The sequence below is a fragment of the Python bivittatus genome, unplaced genomic scaffold (genome assembly GCF_059951505.1).
Source record: "Python bivittatus isolate LINGU-HERP-01145 unplaced genomic scaffold, Pbiv_v1 ctg000070_np1212, whole genome shotgun sequence".
In the NCBI taxonomy this organism is placed as follows: Eukaryota; Metazoa; Chordata; class Lepidosauria; order Squamata; family Pythonidae; genus Python; species Python bivittatus.
In genome coordinates, this window is record NW_028277034.1 from 49,363,265 (window position 1) to 49,386,051 (window position 22,787).

The window sequence follows — 22,787 nt, forward strand, 5'->3', positions numbered from 1 at the left end:
ATTAATTGTGGACATAGTAAACTTTCAACTATATTGTAAATATGAGCATTGTGTAAACTGAGGATTAACAACGATTTGACCAAATATCTGTAAATCAGTCTATTAATTTGAAGAAAAAGGCATTTGTGAAATGTTTCTCTTCTGGCCATCTATGTTTCTTTTAATCATTTGATGACTAGACCACATATTATTTGGGAATAACTTAAATAAGGTAGATCTTGGATATACTGTATACTTGTATACACTTTTAATTTCTGATTCCTCACCATTACCCCTTTGTCCCTCTACCTTCCAACCCCCATCTGATATCTTAATTTTTTGGATATAGCTTTCAGTATTTAATAATTTTAGGGCTCTTTTCCCCAACTTATACTTATTTTTTAATGGGAAAAGAACAAAATAATGCATTTCCTATGAATTCAAATTTTAAAATAAGACTGCTAGAAAACAACACTAGGATTTTATACAGTTAACAAGTTTATTTCACTCTCAGCCCTTTGTTGAAGAGGCATACCACACTGTACCTCTTCAACACAATAAGCTGCAGAACTAACATTTTAGAAAACTGAGCTTTTAAAAAAAAAATAGGTAAGCATTCAACTACCTCCTGCTGAGATGATGGTCCTGGTGAAGTGTGAAAGAGGCAGCTTTTTCAAAGAATGCCAAATATTCTGAATTCAAAAAGTATTTTAGAAGGGTGACCATTTTCATTCTCTGTCTCTGAAAGTAGAACTTTGTTCCACTCACAATTCAGCCAGAACAGCTAACCTACTGGATAGGCTACAAAATACTCCCTGGCAGTTTAATGTAGCCATTGTTTTTATCAAGGGTTATATCTATCTATAGCTACCCAAGCTCAGACTAATCTTTTAATTATAGCTCCAGTTAAGCATAAAGCAGATTTCATTTAGATTATTTCTTAATCATTCAAGCAATATTGTTGGTAATTTGCTCCCTTAGATCTCACTGCCATACAAATTCATTAATTAGTCAAACTAACAAATGAAAAGCTATTTGTTATGTCAACCAAAGATTCCACTAGCATCCTATTAACTCTTGATATTGAAAAGACTAATTACATCCATCCATACCTATCCATCACATTATTCTTTTTCAGGATAAGTATGTTATACAAATGCAAAAAAAATTAGGAAATAGTAAACCAAAGAAATTAAAGGCCCGAGATAAGAACATATAAATACATTGTTTTCATACATTACTTTTTGCTCTTTAAATTTCTAACATCTGTCTTTTTGAGGGTCTCCTCAAACCGACCCAAACACAATCTTCTCAGTCTCCCCTTTCCTCTCAATCTATTCACTCCACCTTTGTATATTTGTTTTCCAATTTGATCCTCATTTATTCACTTGATATGGTCAAGCCACCTCAATATATTTCTTTCATTCCAGTCATTCAATTTTTCGGTTCAATCCACCTTCATTCAGCAGCCATGTCCTTTTTACCCTATCTTTGTTTTACCACACACATGTCAAGAGAAACCTGTTTCCATTGCACTGAACTTACTTTCTCCTGGCATGTACAACTGTGAGTTCCATATAAGAAAGTTGGGCAGAAACTTACAGAAACTATTGTCTCTTCTTTCAACAAATATTAATTCTCACCACCTTTCTACCAACACTCATAAGCCTTCACCGTTTCATACCCATTTTCCCATGTTTAGTTAACGTTCTACCAAAGCGCACACATTCATCAACGTTCTACTTTTTCGCCATTGATGTAGAATCTATAATCAATCATTCTATTTTTCTCTGTCAAATGCAACCCCCTAGGTTTCTGAGACATTTTCAGTTCTATATTTTTGTCTCATCAAATATTATACCATTTGCTGCAAATCATTTGGGTTCTCAGCCAACAACATGGCTTCACCAGCATACAAAAGTTCATGTAATCTGCACACACCCAACAAAGACACCTCTAACTTTATTGCGTGCATTATGTATATATTTGTCCATAAATCATTCAAAAAAAACAAGGCGACATCACACCTTCTTGCATTACGCTGTGTTCTCTCCCAATCCATTCAAGTATTCCATTTATTCTCACATATGCTTTTCTTCCATTATATTGCTTTTAACCATTCAACAGCCAACCTTCAACTCCACATTTGTACAAAATGTTCCATAATTCCAGCCTATTGCCTCCATATTTCCTACCCAGCCACCCTACACTTCCCAAATTTTGCTCAGTGACCCCTCTCATACTCTTACAATCAGAATTCTGCCAAACAGCATTCCAGGCCCTCTTAACAAATGAATACCCTTGTAGTTTTTGCACTCACTCTTGCTACCTTTTGTACAAGGGAACAATAAAAGCATTCTTCCAATCATTAGGCAAGAGGTTGTTTTCATACATACATTAAACAAGTTGCCCAGACACCCCATAAGCAAACTGCACCCTTATTTTAACATTTCTCCAGTTATACCTTCTGCATCTTCAGCCTTATTGTCATGGCATGTCTAACTTCCCTTTCATCAATTTTTTTCTCTAATACTAATATTTATAACATTAGTTTCAGTCCTACTACCACAATCATTACCATGCAAATCTCTAAAATACTCCTTCCAGCATTCCCTCAATTTAGTTTCATCCTAAATTCCATCACTGTTATTTTTACTTCTGTTCCCTCTGCTGGAGGCTCCTTGTTCTACTTCCTAACTAACGTTAACCACACTGAAACTAATTATAAAATATCTCGTATCAACTTATAGAAATATGTAGTTTTATACATCTGAAGCATTCAGATAGACTACAAGATTGCTGAACATATGGCAACACATGGAAGATAAAGCAATAAACTCATATTGTTTATTCTTATATGTTACTAATAATCCAAGTTGTAATCTGTTTAGCTCCATTTGCACAATTCCATTAAAGAAAAATATCCCTGAAGTTTTATCAATATATGAAAGGGTGTCCCAGGTTTGTTCTGAAAAACAGACTGAAAATCAACTTGCATATTATTTGAAAGTACATACAGAAGATTTGCAAGCCACAGTGACTATGTAAAAGAACTCTTCATGAATTATTTAAAGGACAGATGGGCAGATTTCAAATCTGACTGATCTATTTTGGTTTTGGTTTTAATTAAGCCCAGTGATGGGCCAATCAGAGCCGTGAGTACAATGAATGCATTCAGTAGGAATAAGCAAAATCTCTAAGCAGATTCTCTAAATTGGATTTTAGCACACGAGCAGAACCGCACATACATTTTTTCTCATGAAGCTGCACTCCTGGTGATGCTGGCTTTCTTCCTTCCAATAGCCAAATTTAGGTAGCAAAAATGTATTATGATGCCGCTAGGGATTACATTAATGCAAGTTGGAAACACCCCCCTATTTATCACAAACACGTAGTGTTATTTTAGCAAATCCCAAGCTACCTCCTGCCCATTTCTGAAGTTGCACATACAATTTCTGCATGTAAGCGAGTACATATATTCCCACACAGATGCGTTTTATTCAATATACTAATTCAGATGTTGCCAATACCAAATGGCTCTGGGTGGCTTGACAGATATATTTATATACACTTAGAAGATGGATGGATGGACGGATGGACTGATGGACGGACAGACAGATAGACAGAGGATGATTATGCACATATGCACAAATAGACACACCATATAATCAGCAGCATAAATAAACTCTATAAACTCTAATAGGCTTTATTATATTAAACTGTAATAAAGAGGAGACCTGTCCGAACTCCAACAACCATTTATTCCACAATAAAAGCCCCTTCCAAATGTCTCAAATGGCATATATCCAGCAATTATGAAGTAATTATGAAATAATCACAGCGTGGTATCTTTGTATATTTTTAGTTCCACTGACCACCGGTATGCCAAGATAGAACCCAGCCAAGATGCTGGTCACTAATAAAAGCCTGATGGGGCTCTCAGAAGAATGGACGATTGGCTCAGGGCTCTGCAGTTTCTTCTAGCTCTCTACACACAAGGCTCTCCTTGCGATCGCTCTGACTTTCTCTGCCACCCCGAACTGAAGTCATACTATGTATGTCATTCAGTGCCCTGCAGACTTCCCAGAAAGAACAAACCTGGGCCCACAGGGGATGGTGCACCAGAAGGAACCTCAATACCAGTGTTGACTGTTACCTCTGGATTGCCCAGCTCCTGACTTTTATTACACAGTGAAAACGGACTTAGCCACCACCAATGGGGTGATGAAGACCAATTCAGGTGATTTTAAAAAGGGAATGGGCCTATTATTTGTTAGATTTATATCCTACCTTTCCTCCAAGTGCTAAAGTCAGCTTATACTGAGATCTCCCTTCATTTTATCCCTACAGTAGCAGCTTTATTGAAAGAGGAGGACTGGCTAAGTCACCCAGTGAGTTTCCATATCTGAAGCTGGACTTTGAACCTGAGCCTCCCCAGTCCCAATACACCAGTTTAACCACATTGGCTCCATTGGAGTATCAATGTTGACTAGTGTTGACGGCATTTTGCTGCCTCCTGAATCCCAGGAAGAAAACGATGAAGATCAGGTACAGGGAGACAGTAATGGAAGAAGATAATGGCTTCTGCCCTGCTGGCTGACTACCGTCTAACACAGAATGCTAGACTAGATGGGCTCTTGGTCTAATTCAGCCTCAGCATTTTTATGTTCTTATAACCACTTTGTATGTGACCTTTTAAGTACTTTTACTGACATTTAGACAGTGTTTTCTATTTGTCTCAACAATTGGTCTAAAGATCACCTGCTATGACCACAGTAATTTGATCGGTGATGGCTCTTCTGAAAATTGCCCCTGTATATGAGAGTCCAAGTAACCTTGAAAGCAGGATTACTATTGCAGGAGGACCCATACTGAACCACCATATTCAAGCACAATCATGGTTCAAATATTAATAGTGTTAAAACAACACATTAGAAAGTGTGACTCAGCCATTGTGCACAACTTTCCACATATCTATTTATAGTTGATGAATATATGAGTTGGAATATATGAAAATTTGCCTCATTTCCCCATACATATAGTCCTCTACAAAGGTCATTGTTGGAACCTGTGATGAAGTCTTCCACAATATAATTTTACTAATATCCCTCATTCTCCAAATCTTCAGCAACAAAGAGAGATCCTCTCATATGAATATGACTGAATTCAGTGGTCACTGTCAACAGGATATCTGACAAGTCCACCCTGCCTACGATGCTCTTGAATGGTTCCCACTAATCTTTAATGTTTAAATAATTGTTGAAATCTTGTAAGATCGCTGTTTTTCACATGAAGCCTTGCAAGACTTTGTTTATTTTTATTTTTAATATTTTGGTACCCATGCACAACACTGCCAGCTGGCTTGAAAAACCTGCAGACCTTTAATCTATTGGGAGGGGAGACTCTGTACTATACAATCTCTCCATGTTTTCACACAATCTTTATTCAACTTGTGCCATAATAACAACAACATCAATACATTATTAAATTTATATGCCCACCCCAATTCCCAGTGACTCTTTCTAAACCTTCCCCAGAACTTTCTTCTATAGGAAATTCAAAAGTTTTGTCTGATTTAACATTCTGATATAGACAGTTCATAGTTCCAGGGTCTGGATGGTAGATTTTCATCATAATCGTACACTGTTTATAAAACTTTCTTTTCAAATTTACTCACAGACATTTTCCCATTACGGTTGGCTTCCTCCCTCTCTGCCAATGTCTTCAGAAAATTATCTTTCAGCTCTTTCCCAGCACTTGACAGAATTCTAGAAAGGAAAAAGCAGAGCACAGTTTTTATCTTTACATTCTTCTTGATCCAAAGAACCACCTAAAAGGCAAAGAAAATCTGATTAACATGTCTTGACAGCGCCAGAGGATTTATCAACACCAGAGTTCCAAACCAAGTTAACAAATTTGGTTTTCATGTCGCATGAAGCCATAAGATTGACTCTGGCTTATGCCTAGCCATTACAGCTTGTGTGTGAACTCAGCCATCTGTGACTTAGTCAAACATTATGATTAAAATAAAGAAGGGCTTACTGTAATGTGTGGATCTATCCATTAAAAGGGCTTTTCTATAAATGCTTGATTATTAAACTTAATCCCTATTTCTTCTAAATAAGATTTTGCAAGAATCACTTAGAAAATCATTGATCAGGTCATCCAAGTTATTTATTCATCAGTTTAAATGTCCCACCTAAAACCATTCTAGAAAACATTTAAAAACCCTATTAAATGAACTTGCTTTGTGAAGGGTAAAGACAGACCCTTCAAGGGAGTTCCAGGGAATTGGCCCATAAGTTTCCTCAAGGTGAATATGTGAAACAAAGTCCAATAACTTTTAGTTAGAAAATGTATGTTTGTTTCATCTTCAATAGCAACTGACCATTTCAGATTCCTCTTTGCTGGCTGTTTTAATAAATCAAATTTGAAACTTATTTAGACTTTTGGCCTAGCATGGGTTCTTACCTTTGTGACAGACTATATACAGGTATACTTTTCTGATTCTTTAGGAGATAGAAGGAAACCTCTAGAAGGGGGCCTTTGTCCTTTCCTAGAAATGCAACCCTTAGGCCTGGATTTAGAAGTAGCAGTAAACCATTGTGGAGGCAGATAAGTACCAGGGATGCGTAGACTGGCTCCAATTCAATTTGAATCACTGATTCAGTGTAGATTGCTCATTTCACCAGATTTGAGAATTCAAATCAATTCAGAAGATTGATTAGGTTCCACACTGAGATTCAAGTTGGGTCCAACTGGATCCATTAGATTTTCCTAATCTTTTCAAATAGTCCAACGAGGCTGAAAGCCATCCAATTTCTTTCAGCAATCTGACCCAAATCATTGATCTGTTTCAGAACATTGATCAGACTTGGAGATTTGGTGTAAATGCCTTCAAACTGAAGTTGCAGATCAAAGCTTTACAAAGCATTAGGATCTTCCTTTAAAATGTATAACAAAGGAAGCATGGCAGCCTTTTTACTCTGCAGGATTGGGCGTGTTGGATGCTGTACTTTGTCACACAAGGGAACTTTCCATGCCCAGAGAATTTCATATGTCCACAAGAAGTAACTGAAGGAGGAATCTATTTGTGGAGATGACAACTGAGCTTTGTATGTTTGTATTATGCCATCTGAATTTTTCACAGGGAAGAGAGATGTGATAACTAAAAGGAGGAAAACCATTCAGGTTCTTTAACTTCCACTACGCATTTCTTCTGTTTGAGTAAATGTATTGAACACTCTGTGACCTGAGAAAGCTTGTTAAAATAAATACCACAAAGAAGTTATTTAAAATTATTGAATGCATTAAAAATATATGTGTAATAAGGGAAAGGGAAGGGAAGCAAAAAGGTGCTAGAGTATTCACTTTTCCTGGTTATGTAAACACTCAATTCTTCTGCTAATTTACTCACACGATCGTACCCTTTCAAGGCACTATGCAGACAAAACTGATAAGAAGAAAACTGAAAACAGTTTTTAATGATTAGCCAGCAAGTTATGTATGCAATTACAATGTAATCCACATAACTCTAACATTTGTATGTTTATACTTTCCCTTCCTATAACCCAAAGCTTCTGTCTGTGATGTGGGAGATTGTATTTTCATTTACCATCAAGAAAACATGACCCCAGAAACACCTTCTGCATGAACCACACTTCAAATCAATGAAAGAAGCCCAAATCAATGACATGGCAATCAAGCAGGAAGGCCTTAAGCCTGTTGTCCCTCACCCTCTGGGATCAATGGGTACATTTTGAATTTTTAAAGCATGTCATAGCACTCTCACAAAACAGTTGCCATGGCAAGTGTGGTCATTCACAAAGTACCTATTTAGCAGAAAGCAAACAAAGTACTGTAATACACACACACACACACACACCACAATCAGCATTTTTTTTAAGAATGCCTCAGTGATCTATGTGGGCCCCACAGGTCTTGATGGAAATACAGGTTATATCCTTTGCTTTGTAGCATGTTAGACTGCCATTCATGCTTTCATTAAAATAATCTTTATTTAGCCGGATTAAAAAACCCAGCACCCTTCTCCCTTCTCTGCCATCTGGATGGCGAGGTTTGGTTCTGTTCCTCTACTCAGTCAGGAGATGGATTAAAAGTCTCCAAAACTTTATTAAGAGTCTGCAGAGTCTTGGTCAGACACACAAGGAGACATTAAGTAACATTCCCAGGTGAAGGACCCCAAACACAGGTAGTCCTCATTTAACGACCATTCATTCAGCGACTGTTCAAACTTACAATGGTGCTGAACAACTGGCAGTTATGACCAGTCCTCGTACTTATGGCATCCCCACAGTCACATGATCATGATTTGCGACCTTCCCTGCTGGCTTCCTACAAGCAAAGTCAACAGGGAAGCCAGCAGGAAGTTGAAAGTCATGGTCATGTGAGGTCCTTGCTTAATGACCCACACAGTCCTCACTTATTGATGGGAAATGGGACTTCCAGAACTGCCTTTGCTAAGTGGCACAGTCACATGGTTTTTCAACTTACGACCATGTCGCTCAATGATGGAGTTTCCAATCCCAATTAGCGTCTTAAACAAGGAGTACCTGTACACATACAAACAAGCCTATGTAGTCCATTTTACACACAGAATTTGCACTGGGAATTCACATTTGGTCATTTACATATTTCTAAGTGGAAAAACCCCTAAAGGTTTACCTTTGCACCTGTGTATAATAATGGCATTTCCATAGCAACCTGCTATAGGGTTTGTCCGTTATCTATAGCAGCTGTTTTGTAGCACAGTGTGCAGTTCCACCACACCCAAACTGCACCCTTGCACCTGCATAAGCCTAGTAACCATTTGCTTATCTATTCCATGCTGTTTCAGCTAACTTTGCATTCCAGTAATGAAGTCTGTTTGGCTGAGACTCAATCTCTTTATCAGGACTCAATTCCTCATGAATCCCCCACATTCATCAGGGTTCATCCATCTCTTATAGAAGGTAGGTAGTTAAGTAGATAGGAAGATTAGTAAGAGCGGTGGACCACAAGGAATACATGGATGGGACCTGGGTCATTTTGGAGATCCAGGTCATCTCAGATTCGAGTATGCTCAATGATCAAAATTACATTATGTATAAGATTTAGGCTGCTGATGACAGAATTCGTGAATGCTGGAAGCTACAGGTGTTTGTTTCGTTTGCTTTATCCACTTTCCCACACTCCATATAAAATATATATAAAGTAAGAGAAACAAATAATTTACTTTAGTCTTATGCTGGTTCTGTTGCTGTTAGAAGTGATGATGGGGAAAAAATGAAGACCAATGGCAACAAAGGTATTATTATATTTATTAAATTTCTATCCCCCCTTTCTGTCAATCATAATGGCCAAGGAGGCTAAGAACAGTGACACAGAAATTAAACAGAACCATAGTTAAAACACAAAAACAGACTTGTGGCTATAGAATTGATGGTACTACTAGACAATTACAATCTGAAACTTCGGTTTGGCACAAAGATGGACTCTTGAATCTCAAAGATTAGTTCTCACATGTTGTCCCTGCCATACAGAAAGATACTCTGAAGAAACCACTAAAAACACCACATCAACAAAATAAACTCATGTGCCTTTGTGTCCCATGTGTTTCTGTTGCACAATGTTTTTACTAGACCCCAGGCAACCGGTTGTGTAATTTATGTTGCTGGGATAACTTTGGGATGAAGGATAATCATTCTAGAATCCCCGGGAAGGAGCAACTGGAACCACCATAAATGCAACTTCCATAGTTCTCACTAAATCTAATAGTCAATCATACTGTTCTTGATAATCAACAGTATCTAATGCCTTTATAAAGTTTAGCAGGGCCAAGGTCACACAGCCTGGGCATATTTTCAGGCCATGATTGCCAAAGTATCCCAACCACACAGCGAGTCGAAAAATAAAATGCATCTGAAAAATCCAATATGGTCCAGAGTTAAATTAAACTAACATTATGCGCCCACATTGCACTTTTCAATATAGGTACACTTCCTTACTGCCTCCCTGGAATATCCAGAGAATAGATAAACTTACTATTTTGTTGATCTGATTTTTTTTTTAAATGTACTGTTACTTTCAGCTTTTTCTCCTCCTATGACTAACACTGGTACCTCTAAATTTTACAATTAAACTATGTTCACATGCTCATTGATCTTCCTCCGAAATATGAATTAGCCATATGCTGATAACAAACTAAAATAAACCATTTACAAGCTGGAGTTCTCTAGGTATGTTCAGACTACAAGTGCCAGAATTCCCAGGCAGCAAAACCACTAACCGTGTTAGCCGGGAATTCTAGCGACTGTAGTCAAACACAGTGGGAGTATAGAGAATGCTGGTTAGAGACAGTCTATTCAAGTATAAAGGAATGTTTCTTGGTTCCCTTTCAGAGTTACTAACCAACATGTGTGTGTTTGTGTGCTGTGAATAATGTTAATGTACTGAGATTTCGGTACAATATAGTTAGTGGGCATTCTAAAAGATGGTAACCAAATCTCTCCAAAGGACTGGTGTTTACACAAGAAAAACATTCACCGAGCAAATACTTTTTATCTACATGACCTATTTTATCTACATGAGATAAAAATAGCAAGTACTTACATATATCATCCATTGTTTTGTATTTTTTTTTCCCATGAGAACAAGCGATTCCTCCTCTAACTTAACCGCAAGGGTCCTGAGAACTGGACTGGCCTGAAGCTGATTTAATTAATTAATTATTAGGCTTATCCCCCACCACATTCTAATTACTTTTGGGGACTTCCATAGCATATAATATATTAAACAAACAAACAAACAAACATTTATGGTATGACTAACAGATAACATCATAACATCCCAGAAACAAAGCAACAATAACCACATATGAAAGAAAGAAAGAAAGAAAGAAAGAAAGAAAGAAAGAAAGAAAGAAAGAAAGAAAGAAAGAAAGAAAGAAAGAAAGAAAGAAAGAAAGAAAGAAAGAAAGAAAGAAGATGGCACCTTCTTAAGCTAGGAGAATGTTCTCCAAAATAACCCTATTTTCAACATCTTCCTGAAGGTCAGCAAGGAGGGAGGCAGCTATTTCAAAGCACCATGGAAAAGCAGGGACTTCTAGCTCCTCCCTCCACCCCCGTTCTTCAAAAACGTTTCTCCCTAAAGGATTTTGTGAGTTGGAGGTAGTTATTTTTTAATTGGAGGTAGTCAAGTGCCAAACCATGAAGGTCAATACCAGCACCTTAAATCAGTGTTTCTCAACCTTGACAATTTTAAGATGTGTGGACTTCAACTCCCAGAGTTCTGGAAGTTGAAGTCCACACATTTTAAATTTGCCAAGGTTGAGAAACACTGTCTTAAATAATAAAGAAAATACACTGCTTTATGTGAATTTTAGAAAGCTGGCACTGAGGGCTTAAGGAATGTTTGTATGCATGCTTGTACGTGCATAAACTGTTCATATGCATGTGTATAATTTAGTTTGAGTTAAACATTTCAATTGTGGAAGGTGAGCTTTTGACATATTCAAGAACACTTGCCACAAATGTTATTGCCTAACAATTACTCAGGCTGTATACACAATTAGCCTGAGCCAAGAATGGTTTTATTTGCAAAGTTTGAATTTCTTTTTATGTGGTTTGGAAATTAGGGGGGACAAGAAGGAAAGGGAAGAGGAGCTAGAGCACATTAATATTTACAGGCTTTGATGAACCAACAGCATAAGACAGATACCATGAAAATGACCCTTAGTTAATGCTAAGTGGAAAAACTCCAGATGAACTATCAACCGACTTCTTAGTAAAATAGAAATTCTTCTTTCCATGCCTTAAATTGCTGGTCTCTGCATACTGGTTTCCACAAGCATTTCTGCAGCATGAATAGAGCTTTTTTGAATGGAACTTATTTTTAAAAGATCTCATCCTCAGCTGTCAGAAGAACAGCTCCAAAACAGTCCTCACTCCATAGGCCATATGTATTCATTACTGATCTTCAAATGAGATCAGCAGGGCACACACTTCAATGCTCAGAACAACCTTTTGCACACCGCTGGAGATCACTGGTTTGCCGGATGCAAAACAAAACTCGCAAACAAAATCTGCTAGAATGATCAACTGCTGTGACATAGGACTTCCAAAGGCTTACAGTTGAGCTGGAAAAAGAGAACTGGAGCTGTTTTTTCCAGCTGGGCTGATTCAGCTCATTGGCATGGCTGAACAATGCCATATGCAAAGGGTCAAGAGTTATCAGGAAACAATGCACATTTAAAATTTTTTAGGCTAGGGATGAGAGAATCTCATTCCATAAGTGATGAAGGGAATGATTCACCTTCTCTAGAGATGGCCCTTATGCCAGTTTAGGCTTAAGGACCTACAATGTGTTCCTTCATTGCATGCCATATTTCATGTATGGCTGCTCTTAAGGGAGAGGAAGTATGATTCAGACTAAGAAAGTAAAATCTAATGTACTTTGCAACCAACATAGGTTTTCATTAGGTTTGAGAGTTACCTTATTAAAGTTCATTTCAAGGTTTAGTTGTAAAAAGTGTCCAAAGCAACAATAACTGTTCATATTAAAAATGAAAGAATCCTATGCTTTGCTCCCCATGTCAAACCCCAGGTCTCTCAAGAGCGCCCTCCTCCTCACGTTGTGTAGAAATTGATATTGAGAGATGCACTGTCCATAATGGTGGAGAACAGTGTCCCAACTGGACAGGGCTGGTGCGTTGCAGCAAAGTTTGCAAGATGAACAAACTTTGCACGATGGAACATCACAAATCACTTTTTAAAAAGAAATGGTCGTACTGATGGAACATCTGAAACTTGAGGCCAGGAAGCTTCCCATGGCTGGTGGGATTTCAGCCACGATAGATGAGACTGGATAAGAAGACTGAAGTTTGAAAGTTCCCGTGGAACTGCAGTGGTGGATGATGGGAGGGCATTCTTTCTCTTGAGTAGCTAACGTAAGCAAAGAAAAGAAGAGTTGTTCAATAGAAGAGGTTCATCTGAAGCAAGGCAAGGTGACTTACTGGGTTATCCCCCACCACAATCTAATTACTTTTGGGGATTTCCATAACATATAATATATAAAATAAATTAGCAGGTTGGCAGGGTTATTTCTCCCTTTCACACATACAGACATTAGTAGCCTACAGATATTGAAATAGATAGGTGGAATGGTGGGTTTCCCCCCAAAGGCTCATACAGAAGCAAGCACTTTGGGGAAGACTAGTATGTAAAATAAAAGAAACAGGTTTAGTGTTGTTCCACACTATTTTAATATTAATCTGTCATGAGGGAGAGAGACAGAAATTACAATTCTGTGTTCTTCTGAACCCCACAGGTGAGTGACTGATAGCTGAGTCTGCAGCTTCTAAGTTTGGCTTCTGGAGAAGAGCGGGATTTGGAAAAAGTGCCAGATCTTAAACTTGACAAAAATTTTATTTTGTGTAGGTTTAGGGTGAGGAGTCACATCTGCAGATGGCTGTCAATGAAGGAGAGGACAGAAAAAGGAATTCACTCTTATAGGCTATACATGCTTAAATGTAAGTTGTCCACCAGGACTTACTCCCAAGAAAGAATTCGGAAGGTGACAATAAAGGGTTGTGATCCCATGGATGTGTACTCAAAATGGCTTTCCAGTGATTTCATCAGGATTTACTCCCACAGTAAGTCTCTACTTATTACCATCAGTTTAGCCTACACTTGGAAACTACAGTGAGTCCAAAATAGAGCAGCCTATAGAATGTGTAAACTGGTTCCCATCACTGGAAACATTCTACACCAGTGCAAAACATACATACTTAGGGTTGAAATGTTGATTCTTGATGAGCCTGGTTTTCATCCTGCAGACATTTTATTTGTGACTGAGGAGTGTGATAAAACATCTGCAAAGTGAAAACCAAACTTTGGGAATATCAAGATCCCCCCACAATTGACACCTATACTCTGGGTCCAGTACTGGCTACCAATTAGCTTCCAGTGCAAAAGTGCTGGTTTTAATCTACAAAACCTTCTATAGTTTGGCACCTGGATGCCTACAGGACCACCTGTTGCAGCTTGAATCAGCCCAGCCTATTAAATCATCTGGGGCAAAACTACTCCTAATGGTACATCTGAAGCAAGGAGGCACCGCTTTCCTGTGAAAAATGCCAATCTTTTGGAACAGTCTCCCTGTAGAGATCCCACTGGCACAATCCCTGAGCGTATTCAGGAAGATTTTGGAGACCGAGCTGTCCCAGTGAGGGCTTTAACCTTTTCAAGGCCCTCTTTTGTTTTTTGTTTTGCTCTGATTTCACTGTTCTGAAGTTTTGTTTCACACTTTAAACCTTATTTGTAGATGTCTGAAATTTGTTTTCTACTATATAAGCTACCGAGAGTTGAATTGATTATGGCAGGATACAAATGTAATACCTATATGCATAGATACATACATACTCAGGGAGATTTATTTTATTTATTTATTATTTATTTAGTAGACTTATCCCTGCCCATCTCCCCGCAATGGGGGACTCTTTACATTTTACATCAAATTAAAACAATAAATACATAATTAAGATTTATAAAAGAAAAGGAAGATGAATTTGAGGATAACTTTTCAAAATCTTATTTTTTTTCTTTGTTGTATTTCTTTTCATATTTTTTTTTGTTAAACCACTTTCATGTATTTTTCTTTTTGTAATCAAAAAATAAAACTTTTATTTATTTTTATTTATTAATTAAATTTATATGCCACCCTTCTCCCCTAATTTAATTTAAAATTAAATTTAAAAATCTTATTTCTTTAAAAATGTAATTAAAAATTGGAGTACAATTTATAAAGACCCAAGCATTCTGATGCTTATCCTTATTATTCAGAATGTGGTATCTGACTCTATGCCCCAGGTTCACCCCCAAACATACTGAGGAAATTCTGCCTTTTTTAATGTATTAGTGTACTCGTATTAATACGGTATTAGTGTATTATTTATTATTATTATTACTATTACTTTAATTATCATCTGTACTTTCATTACCATCTGTGATAACAGCTATTACTAATCATATACAGTACTAATTGCACTCAAATACAATGTCATTTATTGGGTACTGTATATTATTTTTATAGAAAATATAGATATATATTGAATTCTGGTTTTAAAATGACTGTAGCTATTACATGAGATACCTTGATTCTATAAGTGATGGGAATAACCTTGGACAGATTAAGAGTTTAGAAACTTTGCATCTAGGACCTCAAATGGACTTGAAAGCTTTTTTTTTTCCCCCTGCCTTCTACAGCTTCCCTTAATTGCACTGTTGAATTTTTGGAATATGATTTCCCAAAATTGCTGGTATGTCAGAACACACAAATTTTGCAACATAAGTCCTAAAGCAGACAATCAGAGTCAACCAACACCTAATTCAGGGGTGTCCACAGGATGTGGAAAGATAATGGCCACCATGGTGTGATCAAAGCTCTGGTCAGTGTGTCACACATAAAAAATGGGCAGACCTTTGATTGCACTATTATTTTTTTTTACCGCAACCTATGAACACCCCTGACCCAACCCTTTCTCCCTTTGTTGTGCAGCCTTCTCTGTCCCCCAATTTGCTCATCCCCAATACAAATAAAACTCCCTAAAAGAAGTTGGGACTATTTTCTGGTGTCCAAACTCTACTCTGTGTTCCCTAAACCATGCATCACTCCCCAATAACTGTTTTTCTCATGTCCTATGAAACAGTTGCATCTATATCTTGAGATAATGCTTCTCCTCTGAAAGTTCATGCTGGGACTGACTTCCTCACAGTGAGTGGAGCCTGCTGGTCCCTGCAAGTGTGCTTTTCACTGACGTTTTAAAAACAGGCACCTTGAATGTAGAGGAATTTCATACATATGTAGCAATGAACTTTCTATAGATACAAGAGAAGCAGAATATCAGCTTTCAAACACTCTTCTTGTATGTGGATTGTGTCAAGAAAGAGCTACTCTTCACAATGACTAATTGGATTAGGAAGTTACTTTTTAAAAGAAAGTTAAAACTCTTACCATTTGACATTTTTGGCCCATGTTCAATTGAGAAATGGGGTGTAAGACTTTTGATTGTTACTTACATAATCTAATGTACAGGAAATACCTTTGAAGGGGCCTTAATCCCATGTACTTTATTCTTTAATAAAATGAACAGTAATTGTAAAAACTACCCTTACAACTTCATACGTGAAACTCTGAAAAGTCAGGAGTAGGGTTTTTTTTTTCCCAAAAAAATATTTTAGCTGCTTATGTACTTTATTTGAACAGTTTCCATGGTTATCACAGCTTTGGCTGACAAGGAGAAATCTACACCTGACATAATATTGGCAGCATTCATACAAACAGTCAACAGCAAGCTAGCAGCAATGTGGTCCTGTCATTTCTCCAATATTCACAAAATTTGAAAAGGTTACTTTATCAGCTCTAGGCTAAGTTCATTAAAAAAAATACTGCTGTCACATTGTTTGCTTTTAAAGTAAGATTTTTTATTATTATTATTTCTTCTTGCATGCAAATAAAGAGGAAAAAAGGAGAAAAAGAAAAGTTCTTTAAAGCACATATAAACTAGTTTCTTTAGTATCTCTCTCATGCACGCACGCACACACACACACATATAGCAATTACACAATTACATTATTAATATTTAATCCAGTTTATTTAACCGTAGGAATTAAGCATATAAAACAGTATATGCAGTCCCAGTGGGACTCCTGGTGGAAAAATGCTCATTCAAATATAAAAAGAAAAATCAGTTCCTCATACCAATGTATCCTTGATGAGCAATGATTGTCCTTCTAGTTTTGTAGTATCTTTTGTTTGCAATCATAAAAATGTACAATGCCCACTTATTTCCAAACCACTTATATATAATTCAAGAAGTACATATTTGTTGTTTGCTTGTTATTGGTATTTTATGTTCTTTTAATGTGTTTAAGTCAGTTGCCCAGAATAGTTGACAGTGAGCAGCCTGAGAAACTGACCAAATAAGGTCAATTAAAAAAAACATAAGCAGCTCCAAAAATCAATACATCTTCTACAATAAAATCAATATGTAAAATAACCTGTGCAAAAAGAGCTATTCAAACGCATTACCATATCATATAAATGATCTGGAATCAGGCATGACTAGTGAAATAGCCAAGAATGTTGATGACACTAAATTGTTCAGAGTGGTAAAAATAAGGGACTGTGAAGAGCTCCAAAGAGCTTTCTGCACATGATAATAATCAATTAAACTTGCATGCTGCCTGACTCCCAACAACTCTGGGCAGCTCACAACAATCAAAACAAAACAAAACAAAACACAATAAAATCAATAAAAAGATAAAAGGGTAAAGTGATGCACATCGGTGCCAAAAACCCTAACTACTCTTACAAACTAATGGGAACAGAACTAGTAGTGACCGGAAGAAAGAGATCTTGGAGTAATGGTAAACAATTCATGAAGGTGTCAACTATAAAAATGCCAAGAGCATGTTAGGGATATTAAGAAGTGGTACTGACCATAGAGATGCTGCCAATATTATAATGCCCTTATGATAAATCAATGGAGCAACTGCCTCTGGAATACTGTGTGCAGTTCTGGTTGCTACATCTCAAAAGGGATATAGTGGAGCTAGAGAAGTTTCAAGAGGAGAACTCAAATGATCAAGGAGGTGGAACAGCTTCCCTATGAGGAAAGGCTGTGTCATTTGGGCTTTTTAGTCCCAAAGGAGACAAATGAGAGGGGACATGGTTGAGGTGTACACAATTATGTATGGTATGGGTAAAGTGGATAAGGAAAAGCTATTTTCCCTTTCCCAAAATACTAGAACCAGAGGTTATCCAATGAAATTGAATCCTGAAAGAATCAGGATAGGCAAAAAGAAAAATCTTTTTACACATCACGTAATTAAATTTTGCAATTCACTATCATGAGATGTGGTGCTGGCTACCAGCTTGGCTGGCTTGAAGAAAGGGTTGTACCAATTCATGGAAGTCATGGGGATCAATGGCTATTAACCTTGATGGCAGCGTGACTGCCTCTGAAGGTCATCAGAGACTTCCTTTTATAGTTGGTTGGCCACTATGAGAACAGACTGCTGGAGTAGATAGGCCAGGGGTCCAACCAGTAGGGCACTGCTTATGTTCTCAAGTTCTTCTCATATAAACCAATGTTGCATTTTGAGGACCTTATCTTCAACATTAGGTAGAACCCATTAACTTACCTTAAAAACATAAAAATACTTCAAATGAAAAGTTTTATTGTGATTCTTAACCTTTGTTAGGAACCTCTAGGAAACAGGGCTAATTTAAAGAGGGGACTTTGTCTTGAATGCTGTGTAGGATTCAAGACAAAGTAGCCAATTCATAGTAATAAAATACCAGGTATTTTGGATACAGAGCACTCTATTCTATCATCTGCTTTTTTATTAAATGAGAATCCCTGAACCTGGTACCTGTTAACAGTGTTGGACTACAATCCTGCCAATGAGTGGGAATGATAAGGATTTTAGTCCAACATCTGGAGGTCACAGGTTGGGGAAACTAGTTTACACATAACTCATACTGTAGAAATAAGAATGGAAGTGCCTTTAGCATCCAGAAAAAATGGGAATTGGAGTTCACCCCTCCCTTCATCATACTCCTGGAACACTAAGGTATCAAGACAGTAAGTTTCACAGGGTCAGATTTGCCTCCAAAATAACAGATGACTGAAGACAAGCAACAAGGGAAAACTGTTTTTCATGCTCACTTTCCCCCTGTTGTTTTTGCTGCCAGGCCACAAATTTTGACTGACCATTACTGGAAACAGAATGTCAGATTAGCTACTTTGGCATGATTCAGAAAGATAATTGTTACATAAAACAGGATACCTCCGTAGCTGTATATAATATAGATACCATTCCTGGAAGTAATTTTCATTCAAGATAATTACATGGTATAAATGACAAGACAGCTAATACTGTCTTGTCATTTTGGAGAAAGGACATTTTTAAAATATCAACAAACAAAACAGGAAGTGACACGAAGACTCTGATCATTGATCCTTTCCCAAAAACTGTTGCAAGTGTGAGAACTGGGTTTAATTTCCTTGTAACATTTTGATATATAGGTTAAAAGGTGACATTTCAAAGATTTCATCTTAAGATACCAAAATGGACATTCAGCCATACTGGAGTGGATTACCTTCAGATTTTTCTCGGCAGCTGTTAAAGCCGTCTCAGTTTTTAAAGGACACATTTTTTTAAAGGTAAATCTGCTTTTCAGAGATACGTGTGGGCAAAGGTTGTGGTTTGGGGAGCCTTGGAGCTATAAATATATTTTCTCAGCAGTTTGGGAGAAATAACTAAGCAAAATCTAAGAAGTATAGAGATCAAAAGTATCAGAAGTACATGAACCTTGGATCACACCATATAAGAGGCACTTTTAAAAATAAACATCTTTAGATCAAGTCATAATATTAGTCTACTCTTGGGCGGGGACAGAAAATATCTGTTATATTATCACACACTTTTGCTACACAAGATACAATATGCCTTTACAACTAAAAGGCTCAAGCACTATATACTGATGAGTAGTAAATGAAAGGCTTAGTAACAACTAATAATAATCCTAAGCAATTTTCAAATTTTTATTCTAATGGAGGAGTTTCGAAGAAGCTGTGCAAACAAACAGCAGCCCTTCCTTTAAAAAAGCACAAAGATTTCTTCTAAGAGATTTGAGAAAAAGCAAAACCTAACTTTTGCATCTTGGCATTTTCTCTTTAGCACAAGATGTTCCTTGGATAATATGTACCTGAAACGTTCGTCTTGCTGACCACAAATTAGGGAAAAAGGGATGCAGAGAGAGCTGAAAAGAGAAACGTGCTGGGAAGCAGAAAGCATACACAGTAGAAACTGTGGAAAGCGAGCTGCTGCTCGTACACTTTCACACAACAAGACTTAGCATCATTGACACTGGCCTGACCTAATGCCTAACCAGCAGAATGTTTGGGTCTTAACACAAATGCACCCCATACTCACTGTTGGATTCTAAGTGAGGTAGGTCAATATTATTCTTGGAAATCTGGACCCAGTTCAGATTGTTTCCATGTTAAGAGCCTCTATAACTGCTTTTCAAAACTACCTGGAGCTGGAATGAAATGATTAAATTAAATTTAACTGGAATTTCATAGAGTGTTAACTCCTTTTAGCAACACCCTTCGACATGTCAAGATTTTTTCATAATGTTTCTTGGAAGTCTCATACAACAAAGAGTTCCCAGTAACATAAGTCAGCACCTTCTTCCTTGATGCTTCATTTTATTGCTTCTTATTTCAGAACAGAGGCAGATTTGGCCCTTTTTAAATTTAAACATGACCCCAAAGCTGAGGCCTGAAAATAAATAAGGGGAAACAATACAGAAAACAACAGGAATGCAATCAGCTGACAAGGATCTGCTCTCAAGATCTGCTTTCAAAATGCACCAAGAAAGAATGGCAATTCCTGATTAAGCTGCCAGTGTGGAAGCAACCCCAGGATTGAAGTTCAAAAATTTTAGGAACTTATTGCACAACTTTTCTGCTGAATATGTGTAGCCGCTAGGAAATTTTTCTATCTGAAATGATCCCACACGATTTGAAAGCACCTAAACATTAACTAGATCTTCTGCGTATGGGGGAGGCAGCATATTTTAACGAAATTATATGGATTGGCCTTATCAAAGTTGATGCCTTCCAAATTTATTGAACTATAGTCCTAAAAATCCCAGCCAACATGGTATTGTAGTATTTGAAAGGCACCAAAAAAATACATCTGCAAATGGGGAATCCCCTTACAAAACTTTCTACATTCCACTTGCTGCAGTTGGCATGGTCTGGTACCATACATATACAAACCTAGCTCAAAATTTTACTCAGAGTATTCATCTATGGTTCCTCATCCAACTAGAGGAGATATCAGGTAGGCTGTTCAGTCCTAGATCCTGCACACTTTAACATTTTTATTGATGTCTTAGATGGAGAAAATGTTTATCAAATGAGCAAATGACACAAAATTGGGTAATTTTTATTCTATAGAATAGAAATAAAATTCAAAATCATCTTGATAGTTTCAAAAAATGGGCTGACAATAACTTTTGACAAAGACCAATGCAAAGTTCTAAAGAATGGGAAATCACAGAATGAGAGATAAACAGAAAATATCTTGGAATAGTTTAGTTTAGTTTAGTTTAGTTTAGTTTAGTTTAGTTTAGTTTAGTTTAGTTTAGTTTAGTTTAGTTGGAATGCCAACTAAATATGAGTCAGCAGAGTGATGTGATAGCAAAAAAGGCAAATTAAATGTTAGGCTGCATCAACAAAAGAAATAATTATTCTATTTTATTCTGCATTGGTCAGATCCCACCTCAAATAATAAGTCCAGTTCTGGGTGCCGTGGGTAACAAAGGATCGAGACAAACTAGAACAGGTTTGACAAAGGGCAACAAGGTTGATCAAGTGACTAGAAACAAAGTTCTATGAAAAGAAATGGAAGATATGTTCCCAAAAACTGTGGGAGGATGTAACAGCTGCATCCAAATACCTGGAAGGATGTCAAGACTTATTCTCTATCTTTCTAGAGTACAGAACACAAAATAAAGGATTTAAGTTGCAGGAAGACAAATTCCAGTTGAACATTAGGAAACATTTTCTAATAACAAGAGTAGTTAAAATGTGGAACCTCTGACCTAGGAAGGTGGTGCCCCACCACTACTTAATGGATGTCTTCAAACAGAGGCTGGATAATTATCTTTGGGGATGCTTTAATTTGGAACACAAAGAATTTCTGCAGGGGGCCAGCTTCAATGGCCATAATGGCCTCCTCCAACTTTATGATTCAAAGCGTGCAGGTGGATAGTTTCTCCTGCTGCTGGACCACAAGTGAAGAACCATGCCACAATTCCTGAATATCATGAGATCTAAACATTCTCATCTTGTCTGGATCACAGTCAACACAACGGAGGATTTGTTTTTTCAGCTGCTGAAAAGTTTAAACAAAAGATGACTGCCCAGAGCTTCACTTAAATACTATCTTGGCAAGGAAAGCGGGTGGAAGAAACCACATACCTGTGCAATTTAACAGATGGTGCACTTAGTAACAATGAATGAATACAGCACTTTTAAGTGGGGAAGGGGGCTTAAGTGAGTATACACTTTACCAAAAGACTCTTAACTCTTCGTGCTTGGCTGACTGGCCATTCTCTATTTCAATTATCAAGGCCCTGTTATGCAAATGAGATCAAACCAGAAGACACACACCTGTGTTTGCCTCCATCTTTAATATTCCCAAGAAGGTCTTAAATCCTGTTCAGAGGCAGACAAGCATATAGCAATGTTCAGCTCAGGTTACAGGCAGGCAGGTGAAGCGGCTTTTCAACCGAGACAACAGTTTGCTGTACAATAGCCTTGATCTTATGGCTAAGGCCACTTTGTCCAATTAATTTCTTCCATTTCTACAGATTCTTATTATGCCTACATGCAACTCAGTGGCTTGAAGCAACCCCAATATCAGAAGATTAAATACAATTAAAAATTAAGATACAGTAGAGCAAAAACAGAGATTGTAGGTAAATCTATCCTTTGCAGCAGACATTAAGTGGGCAAAAGCTGGAGTTCCTAGGGGAGATTTATTTTATTTATATTTCAAATTTAGACACCACCCATCTCATGAGATGGATAGATCACTGTTGGAATTAGGGATAGTGTTAGAGATGAAGTCTTAAAAATATAAGAGGAACTCTGGGAAGGAGAACTGGGAGGATGGAGGTAATGATTGGTGACTAAAATAGACCTAGACAGCTCTAGCTGTTGAAAA

General features: G+C 37.3%; 1 protein-coding gene across 1 annotated transcript in view; it reads right to left on the reverse strand.

Annotated features, from left to right (window-relative positions):
- Positions 1 to 22,787, reverse strand: part of CFAP299 (cilia and flagella associated protein 299) — a 258,212-nt gene that overhangs the window by 174,764 nt on the left and 60,661 nt on the right. Inside the window, exon 3 of the mRNA XM_007425361.2 lies at positions 5,657 to 5,747. Coding sequence (XP_007425423.1) covers positions 5,657 to 5,747 — 91 coding nt within the window. The remainder of the gene's footprint in view (positions 1 to 5,656; positions 5,748 to 22,787) is intronic.